General features: G+C 41.3%; 1 protein-coding gene across 8 annotated transcripts in view; it reads left to right on the forward strand.

Annotated features, from left to right (window-relative positions):
- Ptk2 (protein tyrosine kinase 2) overlaps positions 1–15,659 on the forward strand; it is a 201,261-nt gene that overhangs the window by 57,793 nt on the left and 127,809 nt on the right. For all 8 annotated transcript variants that reach the window (XM_048358854.1, XM_048358863.1, XM_048358853.1 and 5 more), the window contains 2 exons: positions 8,995–9,221; positions 14,150–14,316. In XM_048358854.1, coding sequence (XP_048214811.1) covers positions 8,995–9,221; positions 14,150–14,316 — 394 coding nt within the window. The remainder of the gene's footprint in view (positions 1–8,994; positions 9,222–14,149; positions 14,317–15,659) is intronic.

The following is a 15,659-nucleotide window of genomic DNA, read 5'->3' on the forward strand; positions in this document are numbered from 1 at the left end:
TTGTTTCCCCTGTTCTGCTTGTCTCAGCAGACTGGTTTTACTCTGATGTCTTAACTTTCTTTCCCTTCTCATTGTTTTTGGATATTAGCAACATCAACCTCTCACCTACAATGATGAGGTGGGCTATGGCAATGGGACAGTGCTGCCCCTATTTTGTGCTGCTGCTGGTCAGCTGTGGGGAGCATTGGTGACCAGGGGTCTGGAAAGCTAGCAGGCCCAGGTGCTGCAGAGTATGTAGTGTGATGGCCGAAGGTTGAGCTCCTTCAGGCTCCTGCAGTCAGTGGTGGCAACAAGGTAACCACTGAGCCACCTGAGACCTCACTGAGGAGCCAACAGGGGACCCAACTATTGCAGTGCCATATGTGTGTCCATCTAGGGCTCTGTCTTATTTAATAGAGGTTTGGTCTATTCTGGTTTTGGCTAAAGTAGAATTCTTTTGGGAGGTGGGTGGGAAGGGTCTTGCTACGTAGCCCTGTTGTCTAATTCATGGGGATCAGTTCTAGGACCTCCTTGAATACTAAACCCAATGATGCTGAAGTCCCTGGCATAAAATAGTATTTGCATATCACCTATGCACATCGACCTGTATGCTTTTACGTCCTCTCCATTTACAGTCTAAATGAGATGTAAATAATTGTTTGACTGTAGGGTTTAGGAAATATAAGAAAAAGAGAATTTGTACATATTTAGCACAGACATAATATTTTTCTTTTAGTATTTTCAATTTGCAGTTGGTTGAATTTGCAGGTGCTGAACTTTGGACACAGGATTCCTACGAAGGATGTATATGGTGGACACCTCCACTCCAGCTTGCATTTTCATTATTTTCCTACTGTTTGAATGAACCTTACTGAGATTTCTTCTCAAGTTTTTTGATATATGCAGTATAACAGGTGTAAAAAGTCAGAAGCATTTCAGTTTTAGATTTATTTAGTTCATATGTTTTTTCTGAACACTTGCTTCAACAAATTCTGGTTTACTTTCTGTGTTTAATTATAAGATAGTACTGGAGAACAGTATTTTAACTATTTTTCTTTCACCTAAAGAAGTATTTGAGAAATTATGTCACCATCACATGTTCAGTAGAAATGAGTAGGAGTCAAGCACAGACTCTGTCTAGTTCATAGTCCTCGCTTTTGTGATTTCATGACCTGGGGTTGTGTCATGCATAGTAGACCTCCTACCCAGCTGTCAAGACACTTTCCATCTAGTCATACTTTGGCCCACTTCTTTACTGTATATCAGCTGCTATGTATTTACTTATTTATTTTTGGCCAGTCCTGGGCCTTGGACTCAGGGCCTGAGCACTGTCCTTGGCTTCTTTTTGCTCAAGGCTAGCACTCTGCCACTTGAGCCACAGCATCACTTCTGGCCATTTTCTATATATGTGGTGCTGGGGAATTGAACCTTGGGCTTCATGTATACGGGGCAAGCACTCTTGCCACTAGGCCATATTCCCAGCTCCAGCTGCTATGTATTTTAAGAGGCCCCAGATGGCATGGATCCTGTATTGTAGCTTGGGAATGCCCTTTCAGAACAGAAACTTGTGGACTGCAGAACCATGATTCCCAGATCTCAGCCTCCCGAGTAGCTAGGATTACAGGTGTGAGTCATCTGCACTCAGCTGAGAATGGACTTTTAAAGTCAGTTAACTTTTTCAAGCCTAGAATGCAAGGATCCATCAGTGTTAGAAATGCCTAGTGAGCTTTGTAACATTTGTTTTAGAAGTGAGTTCATTTGTTCTGTAAGGGCAGCTCATTCTCTCCCATGTACCTCCATGTTTGGGATCAAACTCAAGGCCTTGCACACACTATCCAAATGCTGTGTCCCTGAGTTATAGCCCCAGACCTAGATGTAATTCTTTGTAGATTTCTCCCTTTTAAGACCTCATCAGTAGAAGGCTGGGCGCTGGTGATGCATACCTGTAATCATAGCTACTCGGGAGGCTGAGATCTGAGGATTGCAGTTAGAAAATAGCTCGGACAGGAAGGCCCATGAGACTCTTAGCTACAATTAACCACTAAAAAAGCCGAAAGTGGAGCTGTGGCTCAAGTGGTAGAACACTAGCCTTAAACAAAAAAGCTGAGACAGTACCCAGGCCCAGACAGTTCAAGCCCCAGGACTGGCACTGCCCACTCCCCCCCAAAAGCCCATTAGTAGATTACCGAAGTTAATGGAGATGCAACAATGCTTTTGAACTGTTTTTATACTTAATAACTTAAATATCCCTCTATGATTTAAATGTACATATATCGGTAATGATACTTTAAATTTATTTAAATATATTTCTTAGCATTTTCTTAATTGTGGTTTCATAAAAATGACATCTAAATAAGCAATAATATGAAAAGGACTTTTGAGTTAACTCATACTTATATTGTTTATTTTGGTTATTCCTGATTTTCTTAGGATTTTTAGATTTTCAAAAATTACTTATTTTAAAGGTCCAAATCTTAAAACTCTTAGTATCTAATTTGAAGTTGATAAAGATAATTGTTGAGGAAGCAGAGGTGTGGCTCAGATGGTAGAGTTCTGTCTTCGAGCAGAAAAGCTAAACAAGACCCCAAGTTTAAGCCCCAATACATAAAAATTTATTTATTAGTTTATTTTATTATTGTTTTTATTTTATTTTGTTTTATGCTGGTCCTGAGGTTTGAACTTAAGGCTTGTGTGCTATCCCTGAGCTTTTAATTGGAAATAAGAGTCTCATGGACTTTCCTGCTCTGGCTGGCTTTCAGCCATTATCCTCAAATCTCAGCGGCTGAGATTAAAGGCCTGGAAAAAATTAGACATAGATAATAAAACTTTCTATAATGATCTTAAAATAAAATAAATGTAGAACTATATAATTGGTCACAATATCAGAAATTTCCAAATTTTTTGTGGAGACAATTGCTTTGCCATACATATGGCCCTCACTTTACAGGGTTCCAATATGCACAGTGTTTAATTACTGTGGTATAATTAAATATCAGTCTTGGAGTGATTTAAATTTCTATCACCACAGTATAGTAATTATAATTACATAAAGCACAAACATAGTCCGTAAGTGACTATGTAAATAACAGTACCCATTTCGAACAGTGATGTCCAATCTCTCATGGTCAATTGTAATGGGTCACATTACATCTGTTTTTCAGTTTACACACAAGATATGTAGTTTTGTTGCTTCTTTATTTGCCAATGATGAATACATATGACATTTTATAGAAAGGGACAATCAAGAGATGGACTTGGTTGACAAAGATGAAGTGTACAGTTGACAGAAAATGCTAATGACTGAAGTAAGATTGGATGTAGTGAGAAGATTTGAAGGTGAAAATGAATGAGACCTAGCTTATTGTGAGGCTGGGTTATAAGCTGGCAAACACAGCTTTGTGAGCTTAGCTAGAGGCCAGGGATGCTGCAGTTGGAGATAATCATGCGATTTCTAGTTGTTAAGAAACAGGAGAAAAATGTGCAAATGAAAAAAAACGCTAGAATCATGGCAGTAATAAAAAATAAAAAGAGTGCAGTGACACAGAAATGTTTATATGGCAGTTAACTATAGGATTTTAGTTGAATATAGAGTATAGAAAAATGTTAGCCAACCTTGGAGTGTTGACATTGCTGTTAGATATTGACTCTAGCTAGACATGTGGCCAAAGGGACTTAGTCCAAAATGAGCTTCTGGACATAAATGAAGAAAACTGTTGTGACAGAAAAGATGACAATACCCCTCAAGGGGCCATGGTAAGTCAGTTTACATCAGAGAATCTCTTGGAGATACTTCATCACGTGAGAAGTATTGAGGTAGCTTAGAAGCCAATCAAAACTTGGGAAAGAACCTAACAGTTTGACAAGGCATAGGAAACATTTGTCATCATATGTTAATTTACAAGATGAGGTAGAAGAGAGAGCAAGTGCTGGTCAAAGTACATTTAGTAAGTCATCTTACAGTTCTACCTCACTGTGCAATGTGAAATCTACTTTCATGTGGTTGAGTGCACAGTGAATCAGTTTTCTGCACTGCTGTACCCACTCATTTCAATACTTAACATGATGAGAATGTGTTTGTTTGTTTTTTTCAAATTGGTTGTGGAGTTTCTTTTTTTATTTTTAGTTTCAAAATCTCTTGCAAAATACTTGACAAAAAATTTAGGGAGGACAGATTTATTTTGACTCATGGTTTTAGAAGTTTCAGACCATGGTCATTGAGTTCTGTTTTTTCTGGGCTGTGATGAGGCAGAGTATTATGGTGAAAGGCTTGTGGAGAAACTGAGTTGCTTATCTTGTGCTGTCCAGGAAGAGGGTAGGAGACAGATCTTGAACATGATCATTAGAAGAGTCTGGGACAAAGTATCTTTCTAGGGCACATCTCTGGGGATTTTCTTTGTCCATCTAGGTCTTATATAATCCCCCAGTAATGCCATCAAAATATAAATCTACCAGTGGATTAATCTATTGGTTAATGTAACACCTACCATCTAGCAGACATCAATAGAACACTCCCTTTCACTTTAGATATTATACTTTTTTTTTCTTGCCAGTCCTGAGGTTTGGACCGGGGGCCTGAGCACTGTCCCTGGCTTCTTTTTGCTCAAGGCTAGCACTCTACCTCTTGAGCCACAGCGCCACTTCCGGCCTTTTCTGTTTATGTGTTGCTGAGGAATCAAACCCAGGGCTTCATGCATGCTAGCCAAGCACTCTACTGCTAAGCCATGTTCCCAACCCCTAGATATTATCACTTTTTGTTTCTAGTTTGGGAGCCAGAGGTCTATAGTCAAGATAGCGACTTCATATGGCCAGCAAGTCAGTACTAATGTCAGCTGGACCCTTAGCCCAGGATTTTGGTCTTGGGCCTCCAGGAAATCAAAGGAACCTTAGCCATCTGTTTTGTTTTTTCTTTCAATATTTCCCTATACAACATAGCTTAGGAAGTTTCTTAGCTGAAGTAGGAAGTTCATCCATCTGCATCGTGGAAGGTGTTGGAATGGAGATGTTTTTGCAACTACTTTTGGAAAATAGGAGCCATCACCCATTGGCATTGTAATTTTAAACATTAAGTTAATTTTAGCTTCTCTGTCTAGTAAGTATAGGGAATTTATAAAAATTAATTTAGAATTTCTAGAAGGAAAAAACCCCAGGCTTGTATAAGAAACCACAACTAGGAAGAAGACAACATTTAAATCAATCTAGTTCCCCCCCCCCCCCCCCCAGTTTAAGAATATTGCCAAATTCTTAAAAACTCTTCAGGCCTGGGCACCATTGGTTCCTAATCCTAGCTACTTAGGAGGCTGAGATCTGAGAATTACGGTTTGAAGCCAACCAGGGTAGAAAAGTTCCTATGAGACTCTTACCTCCAGTTAACCACTCAAAAATCAGAAGTAGCACTGTGGCTCAAAGTGGTAGAGTACTAGCTTTGAGCAAAAGAGCTCAGGGAGAGCGACTAGGCCCTGAGTTCAAGCCCCACGACTGACAAGAAACTATTATTTTTAAACTTTATTTTTTCTAGAAGTTGCCTTTCATTATATTTTATAAAAGCATAGGTTTTGACAAGCTGGAAATGAAAACAGTCTTATTACTTTTGGAAAGTACTGATCTAAGCCATGTAAAAACTGTTTTCTGGTTTTTCAGTCTTTTTATTTCCTCATTGAAAGCACTTTGAAAAAACACTTTTGTAGTGTGTAAAAGTAGCAGGACTCTGTGCTTGGTTAATCTTGAAAGATTGTGAAGGATAAAATTGGCAGTAGATGCCAGAGGGTTGCAGCACAACACAGAGCCCTGTGAAGGACTGCCTTTCTGCTGGAGGGGCTGGAATGCTCTTTTCATTTAGAGACAGAGGCATGGCAGCCCCAGGTCAGCTTTATTGGAAGTCCAGAAACTAGTGCAGAATCAACAAACAGAGACAGAGATCTAAGACCATTTCTCCTGTGACTACACTAGTCTGGCTAGGGATGCAGCCCAGATGCCGGGTTTCAAGAGCCTCCAAACCAGCAAAAAGAGAAATATGACAACCCTTACAAAAATACCTGCAAGGCTGGGAATGTGGCCTAGTGGTAGAGTGCGTGTCTAACATGCATGAAGCCCTGGGTTCGATTCCTCAGTACCACAGAAACAGAAAAAGCTGGAAGGGACACGATGGCTCAAGTGGCTCAAGTACAGAGAAGCGCAGTGATAGAGCCTAGGCCCTGAGTTCAAGCGCCAAGACTGGCAAAAAAAAAAAAAAATACCTGCAAGACTTAGTCAAATGTAGTCATTTAGTAGTTTATAGCACAAACAGTATTTTTTCAAGCAGATAAAGTACTGAACCATAAAACAGAGTCACACTCTATGATAGAAAGATGTTTCACCTTGGTAACATTGTAACAGAGGTTTATCTTTTTTAAAAAGGCTTTGGACTGCTTTTTGAAGACAGTAGGATTTTATCAGAGTTTTGAGCTGCAGAGTGTATTTGGATTTTGTTATAGTTTTGGTCTGTTCTTGGGCATTTTCATTGCTAGCATACTAGTTTCTCTGGCTTTTTTTTTTTCTTTCCTTTGTGTTGGTAATGGGACTTGAACTGAGGACCTAGGTGCTGTCCCTGAGCTTTTTGGCTGGAGCCCCAGCTCCACTTCTAACTTTTTTGGTGGTTAATTGGAGATATAAGACTCACACAGACTTTACTGCCTGGGCTGGCTTCAAACTGTGATCCTCAGATCTCAGTCCCTGAGTAGCTAGGATTATAGGCATGAACCACTGGTTCCTGGCTCTAGTTTTAATTGTATATTCCTCATTTCTAAATACTGTTCTTGAATTTTTGGTTTCCTTGCTTTTATATAGGTAATCTTGCCACTAAAGACTTAACTTGGTTAGGGTCTCTCTCTCTCCCTCCCTCTCTCTCTCTCTCCCCCTCCCTCCCTCCCTCTCGCTCCTCCTCCCTCTCCCTCTGTGTGTGTGTGTGTGTGAGTGTGTGTGATGAAATTTCTGCCTAGGATGGCCCCAAACTACAACAATCCAGTCAACTTGTAATTCCTTTTTCTGAGTAGTGTTATTGGAGGTAAGAGTCTCACAGACTTTACTGCCTAGGCTGGCCTTGAGCTGTGATTTCAGATCTCAGCCTTCTGAGTAGCTAGGATTGCAGGCACGAGCCACCACAACACTGCTTCACCTCTGTTTTTGCAGTGTTTCATTGTTGGATTTATCATATTTGTTTATCTAGTTCATCTAGTGATGGGCATTTGTATTATTTTTACTTTATAGATTTCTTGAATATGTTGCTGTGAACATTCACTTACAGGTGCGCTGTGGATGCACACTGTGTAGGGGAACTGTTAGCCATGTGGTAGCTATTGACCTGTTGAGCTGCCGCCAACATGGTAGATCTTTTTATCCTTCATGACAGTTTTAATTTGGGTTTAATTTGGGACAAAGGGTTATCTAAGCCCACATTTGGCCTCCTAATCCAGTTTTCCATTCATTGTGTTATATGGCTGTTGTTACCTTTTAGTATTGCTCCTCCATTTTTGTCCACTTTAGTTTAAGTTTTGTTACATTTTAAAGAATTTCCAGGGCTGGGGATATAGCCTAGTGGCAAGAGTGCCTGCCTTGGATACACGAGGCCCTAGGTTCGATTCCCCAGCACCACATATACAGAAAACGGCCAGAAGCGGCGCTGTGGCTCAAGTGGCGGAGTGCTAGCCTTGAGCGGGAAGAAGCCAGGGACAGTGCTCAGGCCCTGAGTCCAAGGCCCAGGACTGGCCAAAAAAAAAAAAAAAAAAAAAAGAATTTCCACATACATTAAGGATATTAACTTTCCCTCCCTCCCTATGGCATATGTATGACACATGTTTTTTCTTTCTGTTTTTTTGACAGGTCGTTGAGAGTCCGTCCCCGTCCCCCCCCCCCTCCCCCCGGTTGTCCTAACTATTTTGTTTTTACTAAATGGAAATACTTTGGAGTTGGTGTCATCTTTCTTTGCTAAAGTAGATCAGGTAGGGCCTGGCTGCAACCCAGCACTTGATGGATCTAGCTGAGGCCAGCCAGGCTCCAGGCACCAAAGGCCCCTGCTCTGTACTAGGTGTTCTTAATGCAGACTTTGAAGTCCTGAAGGCTGATTCCTGTCTCCTGAGTCTTTCTTCTGTCCTTCCATATATTGTTCCTTCCTGACAAAAAACTGCTGGTGTCTCTCTGTGTTGTAACTTTTTGTTGACTCCTCTATTTTTCTGCCTCGGAGCCAGGAGAGAGGCAGCTCTTAGGTGCTGTATAACATTGTTAGGAATTTTGGACTTTTCTCTGTTTAGTCTTGCCATGCTATTTTTTTTAGCAGCCTTGGAAAAACGTGGTTGTTTGTGCTCTTTTGATGTTTCTTTTCAGTTATTTTTTGTCTTGATTTTCTTGTTAAACAATGATTTGATAAGTGGGAGGACCTTGTTTTGATTATAACATTTTTGTTTTGGCAGAACTAGGGATTTGAACTCAGGCCCTTGAGCTCACTAAGCTGACTGATACTGCCGAGCCATTCCCTGAGCCTTGTGTTTTTAGGACCGGGGTCTCATTTCCTGCCTAGGCAGATAGATCCTAGGGCCCAGATCCTACTTTTAGGCACCAGTGTTGCTGGGATCCCAGGCACACTCTACTGCATCTAGAGTCCCTCTGTGAAGAAAGGGAGCCTTGTGGACTTCTTTTTGAAGAAATGATAGCTTACAGCAGCAAATTAACAAATTGTGGTTTGTTGTGAAATTTTCCCAGAGAAGTAAAGATTGTGGATAAAAAAGAGGAGGGATATTAAAGTCACATTGTTTATAAATAATACAATGAGTTTTGACATAGTTAAAGTAGGAGTCCTGGTGTTTTAACATTATTTAACAGACCTTTATTATCAGGTACTGGGTTGGAGAGTCACAGTGATTATGTACCTCACACTACACATATGATGTGTGTGGACAGAGAAGAATTGGTAACAAAAATATTAGCATATTAGCATGGTAAGTTTCAAATATTGTACAGTGAAAATTATGGTTTTTCTCTTAACAGAATATGACAGATACCTAGCATCTAGCAAAAGGATGGCAGCTGCTTACCTTGACCCAAACTTGAATCATACATCAAGTTCAAGTACTAAGACTCACCTGGGTACTGGTATGGAACGTTCTCCTGGTGCGATGGAGCGAGTATTAAAGGTCTTCCACTATTTTGAAAGCAACAGTGAGCCAACCACCTGGGCCAGTATTATCAGACATGGAGATGCTACTGATGTCAGGGTGAGCGCCTCTTCCCATGAAGCACCTTCCATGTGTGTGCATTTGGTGATATTGTAATGGCACATCAAAGATTAAGAACAAGTGATGTTTATTTAACTTACTGAGTACTTTCCGCCGTACAGGGAGAGCAGCATTTAATTTATAGAATTTATTTAATGTGACTGAGGGGCTGGGATATAGTTCAGTAATAGAGTACTTGCCTAGCATGCAGGAAGCCCTAAAAACTAGGATCTCTAGCCCCAGCATTTGAGGGGGGAAATCATTGCTAATATGTGACTGACCAGAAAGTAATAACTGAATCACTTTTAGCAATATAATGACATTACTTTCCCTCCCTCCCTCCCTCCCTCCCTCCCTCCCTCCCTCCCTCCCTCCCTCCCTCCCTCCCTCCCTCTTTCCCTCCCACTAAAGTAATAAAATAGTCATTAATAGTTATAAAATAAGAACATAATTTTCTAGAATTTTATAAGTGTTTGCACACCTCCTGATAGGATGTTTTTGTATGTGTGCTGATCCAGAGGGTTGGACTCAGGGCCTGAACATTGTCCCTACACTGTATTTTGTGTAAGGCTAGCTAGTACTCTACTGCTTGAGCCAACGCTTCACTTCTGGCTTTTAGTGCTTAACTGGATTTGAGAGTCTCATGGACTTTTCTGCCTGGGCTGGCTTCTAACTTTGATCCTCAGATTTCAGCCTCCTGGGTAGATTTGGTTACAAGACTTTTTTTTTTTTGACAGTCCTGGTGCTTGAACTCAGGGCCTGAGTACTGTCCCTGGCTTCTTTTTTTTTTTTTTTTGGCCAGTCCTGGGCCTTGGACTCAGGGCCTGAGCACTGTCCCTGGCTTCTTCCTGCTCAAGGCTAGCACTCTGCCACTTGAGCCACAGCGCCGCTTCTGGCCGTTTTCTGTATATGTGGTGCTGGGGAATCGAACCTAGGGCCTCGTGTATCCGAGGCAGGCACTCTTGCCACTAGGCTATATCCCCAGCCCATCCCTGGCTTCTTTTTGCTTAAGGCTAGCACTCTACCACTTGAGCCACAGGGCCACTTCCAGCCTTTTCTATCTATATATGTAGTGCTGAGGAATCAAACCCAGGGCTTCATTTATACGAGGCGAGCACTTTACCACTAGGCGATATTCCCAGCCCTAGATTTGGTTACTGACATGAGCCACCAGCACTTGGCAGGATGTTTTTTGTTTTTAAAGAAATGATTGAATGTATAATACTTGCCAAACACTAGATAGGCTATGAGGACATGGAAGGTAGAGTACTAGCCTTACACAGCGATAGAGGCATAGGGAGAAGCGCAGGAAAAGGTGAGTGTGCGTGCGTGCGTGCGTGCGTGCGTGTGTTTCTCCTGAAGCCAGGCATGAGCAGGTAGCACTGGGATCTCAGAAAACTGAGCTTGGTGTATATCTCTGGGAACCTCATGTTTTAGGGAAGTGCTGAAGAGAAAGGCCCTTTTCTGGAAATAGGCTCTGCTGGGGGGTCACTTAGAAAGGTCGGCTACAAGTACTTTACTATAATGTTAATTAGAGAATTCCTAATGAAGAACCCTTGGGGGCTTCTAGAGAACAGTCTAGTCTGAAGATCTGCTGCCTTGAAGGAAGAAGCCCATTGAAACACACATTGCTTCAACCTTAGAAAACACTGAGCAAGCTGTACAGGAGAGAAACCTTCAAGATATTATGAACTTGATAAGTAGTAATTGTTCTAGATTTAGTGTGTCATCAAATAGTTTACTGTGCCACAGTTTCAGTATCAGACTTTCTACACCTGAGAGACTTACCAGGGCCTGTTGTGGAGTGGGCTGGGTGTTGGGTGGAGTTTCTGAAGATTACAAGCCTTGAGCCTACATTAGCTGGGGAGACATAGGTTATGTGAACATGAGTATCAGATGTTTGTGAATGCAGCATGAACAGATGTTTGTGGTCAAAAGTCAGGTTTTTTTTAAAATTTATTTTGTAGTAACTAATAAATGTTTGAAATGTAATTATTCCTGTCAGTTGATTTTCATCCTAAAGCAGAAAAAACAAGACACTGTGTTATTGTGATGGAAGATTGAGTGTTATTCAGAATCTACTCCCAGTAAATGCTTTCATGCTGTGGCATTCATTGTAAAATGCAGAGAGAGAGAGAGAGAGAGAGAGAGAGAGGGTGTGTGTGTGTCTGTGTGTCTGTGTGTGTCTGTGTGTCTGTGTGTGTGTGTCTGTGTGTCTGTGTCTATGTGTGTATATGCATGTGCGTGTATGTCTTGGCTTGAACTGAGGGTCTGTCCTTGAGCTTTTTTGCACTCTACCACTTGAGCCACAGCTCCACTTCTGTCTTTTTTGGTGCTCAAGTTGAAGATAAAGGGACTCATGGACTTTCCTGCCTGGCCTGGCTTTGAACCGTGATCCTCAGATCTCAGCCTCTTGAGTAGCTAAGGTTACAAGTAATGCAGTATTTTGTACATGTGAACAGTAGTACTAAAAAACATGTTCAAGACATCTTTCAAAGAATTTCTTACAGGAAATGTAAGTGCACAGAGACACATATTGTTAGGAAGGTGTGCATTTTAAGAAACAGAAGCCAGGAAGATGGGTTAAGTTAGATGAAGGGTAAGTTAGTGTAGTCTCTCTGCAGAAGGAAATAGGAAAGCCATCCCAGCCACCTCTGAAACTATCAAAGTTACCAGTAACGGTAGCTACAGGCTGTCCTGTTAGTCTTATGGCTTTTGAGATCATGAATGTGGCTGATGTAGATTGACATGAACTGAAAATATAAAAACATACCTTCAAAGACTCAGTGTAAGAACATATTTCATCAATTTCTTAGGATTACATGTGGAAAAAGATAGTACTTTTGATATATACTTGGCTAAATTGTAAGCATTAAATTAACTTCTTTCTTTTCACAACTGTTAATGTAACTTCTAGTTTTAGTATTATATGGCTCACTAATACATACATATTTTTTTGGTCCAAGACTGGGACTCGAACTCAGTACTTGACACTTTTGCTCACTGGCTAGCACTCTACCAACTGAGCCATGCCTTCAACTCCTTGGATTATATTTTCACTAGACAGTTGTGCTCTATAGACATAGTATCAGAAGACCAAAACCTCTTGAAGGAGTTGAAACTTTTTCTCAATGAAAATAACACTTCATCACAGAAATTTTGTTTCTCACACTTCAGTTAATTTTACTATTTTAAAAACTGTTCTAGTTTTTGGTTTTGTTCACCAGATTGATAACCCTTTTATGACTGATTTCATTTATTATTAGTATGAGATGGAAGACAGTCTGTAACATTAAGGGTTAAGAACAGTTACTGTGCTTTTGTTGGTTACCTGTTTGTTCTTTACAAAATGTTTTGGTTTTGATGGCTTTGACCCAGCATGTCTGTTTCTGTGCAGTGCTTGTACACATGAGTGACAACAGCTACAAAGGTGCTTGTAGCCATTTTGTTTTCCATTTCCACCTCTCTGTCTCATCCAAAATAAGGGGGAATTTTTTTTCTATCAGTAATAAAGTGGGTATATACTCTCAGTGTTTCTGCTTAAAGTGTGATGTGAACATTGATTTTAGTTCTCAACCTTAAAAAGAATTTTTTGGGCAGGGAAGCAGGTGTGGGGACCTGATCTTACACTCTTACTTAGCTTGCTAGCTAGCGGCTGGTGCTGTACCACTTATGCCTCACTGCTAGCCTGGCCTTTTATTAGTTATTTTGGAGATGGAGTCTTGTGGCTGACTTGGGCTGACTTCAAATTCACAGTCTTCCTGATATCAGCTGTCTAGGTAGGTAGGTAGTTAGGTAAAAAGAATTCTATAAAATATCTACCAAAGAATTGGAAAAGTCCCTATTTCTCCCCCCCCCCCTTTTTTTTTTGCCAGTCCTGGGACTTGGACTCAGGGCCTGAGCACTGTCTCTAGCTTCTTTTTGTTCAAGGCTAGCACTCACTCTTCCTCTTGAGTTACAGTGCCACTTCCAGCGTTTTTCTGTTTATGTGGTGCTAAGGAATCATGCATGCTAGGCGAGCACTCTACTGCTAAGCCACATTCCCAGGCTCAAATCCCGTAATTATTTCTAAAGCAGAGAAATTGAGGTTTCAGAGTAGCCAAGTATTGTAAAACTAGGTTGTCATAGCCTGCAGAGCTAGAATGAGGAGTTAAAGCTTATAGCAGCCACTTAAGTAGCATATTTTAAGTATATGTCCTATTAAGACTTCACTACATTCAGTCAGGTCTGATTCCCTCCCCCCTTTCCCCTTCCCTCATTTCCCCCTTTCCCATCTTCTCTCCTTCCCCTTCCATTCCTACAGAACACCAGGCTCTGTGTTCTGTTACCAGCAGGGAAAAAGTTTTTTAAAAATGGAGAAAACAAACAAAGAGTGTTCCTTGGTCACTTGAGAGACTTAAGTGTGGTGGTTGTGCTTTGCTTGCCTTCCCACACTTAAAGGCAGCAGGCCAGTCTCGAGTGAGTCCTCTGCACTTGGTCCGTTTGCAAACTCCCTCTCCAAGGCAGGTACAGGATAGGAGTCAGCGCCAAGGCCGACATTTCCACCGCCCAGGAGGAATCCCATGTTATTTGACGACCTATTCAAAAGCAACCATGTCTTCTGACCTTACAGGAAAACGTATTAGAAGCAGTAGATTTGGGGGCACTTTAGATTGCTGTAGATTGATTAGGCTCAGATAATTCAGAGAACTTTTATTTTGCTGTCAACAGAAGTCTGGACTTACTTATGTGCCTGTTACCAATAAACAATTGGGAAGAACATGTTTTTCTGGTTTTTTTTTTCTTATAAAAAGCACTTTGTTCATAAAAAGCACTACTTGAGAAAACTGATTCCTTTGTAAAATTAATTTAATGCTCGTTTTTCTGACAATTTACTGAAGGTAGTTTTTTCGGTCTGTAACAGTCATTTCTGTGGGGGTGTGTTCTAGGGCATCATTCAGAAGATAGTGGACAGTCACAAGGTAAAGCATGTGGCCTGCTATGGATTCCGCCTCAGTCACCTGCGGTCGGAGGAGGTGCACTGGCTCCACGTGGACATGGGTGTCTCCAGTGTGAGGGAGAAGTATGAGCTCGCCCACCCACCAGAGGAGTGGAAGTAAGATTCTAACCCCCATGGAGTGACCGTGCTGCATTTGCTCCGTGTATTACATAGGCACAAGAGGATAAGTGTGTACGCTTGATTCTCACATGTCTATCCCTTCATCGTAATTGTTAACCCGCGGTTTCTTCATGCTTGGATTCAGTCTCCCTTTAGGGCACTATTGACTTTTCCATGCCTTGAGTCTTCTGACTTCCTTCGATTTTCATAGTCTTTTGCCAGTCAGGGTTCTCCTCAGTGTTGTCTCCATAGAACTGAAATCCTGACTCTTGTCACTTTGCTTGATGAGCCAACAAGGAGATCACACCTAATTACCTCATCAGTAGGCTACCCAGCTTGCTTTTTTGTGTCCCATAATCTGCTGATCTACTAAAAAGAACGTTTGTTTCTATGACATTCACATTACAATTAAGAACTTCCCTCTTCCTCCCCCCTCCTCTATCTTTGTCAGTATTAGGGTATGAACTCAGGTTCTCATAATAGCTTGTAAGTAGGTTCTCTTACTTCCTCACTTTTGCTTGTTATTTTTGAGACAGAGACTTCTTTCCCACCTAGGCACATGACTAGATGCAACCCAACTATGTTGGGCTTTCTGGCAGTTAGGCTAAAAGGCACGTCCAGCTCTTTGTTGAGAAGAGGTTTCAAGACCTGTCCAGCCTGGCCTGGAACTTTGATCCCAACAGTCTCAGCCTCCCAAGTAGCTACGAGGACGGGCATGAGCCAGCAGTGCCACAGCTCTCTGAATGACTCTGAACTGTCACATTAATGAAACTGAAGTTAATTCAAGGTGAATTAAATGAATTCCCTAATACTTTTTTTCACTATTAAGTTAGCTTTATGACCGGCTCACGCATGTGTGTGTGTGCGCGCACACACACACAGACAGAAAAGAAAGACTGCAGATATTTTTGTTTTACATTGTCTACTTATGTTCTTTATAAACATGTCAAAGGAAAACTCCATCCTAACAGTATACTTTGTGGTTAATAAAATGTATGACTCTCAATCTTTTAAGCATAGTAACTTTTTTTTTGCCAGACCTGGGGCTTGGACCAGGGCCTGAGCACTGTCCCTGGCTTCCTTTTGCTCAAGGCTAGCACTCTACCACTTGAGCCACAGTGCCACGTCTGGCCGTTTCCTGTATATGTGGTGCCGAGGAGTTGAACCCAGAGCTTCATGTATACCAGGCAAGCAGTCTTGCCACTAGGCCATATTCCCAGCCCCAAGCATAATAACTTTTTTTAAAGCACATTTATTTTTCAAAAAAAAAGCTCATATTCTGGGCTGGGGATATAGCCTAGTGGCAAGAGTGCCTGCCTCGGATACACGAGGCCCTAGGT

This window comes from Perognathus longimembris, chromosome 12, assembly GCF_023159225.1.
Source record: "Perognathus longimembris pacificus isolate PPM17 chromosome 12, ASM2315922v1, whole genome shotgun sequence".
In the NCBI taxonomy this organism is placed as follows: domain Eukaryota; kingdom Metazoa; phylum Chordata; class Mammalia; order Rodentia; family Heteromyidae; genus Perognathus; species Perognathus longimembris.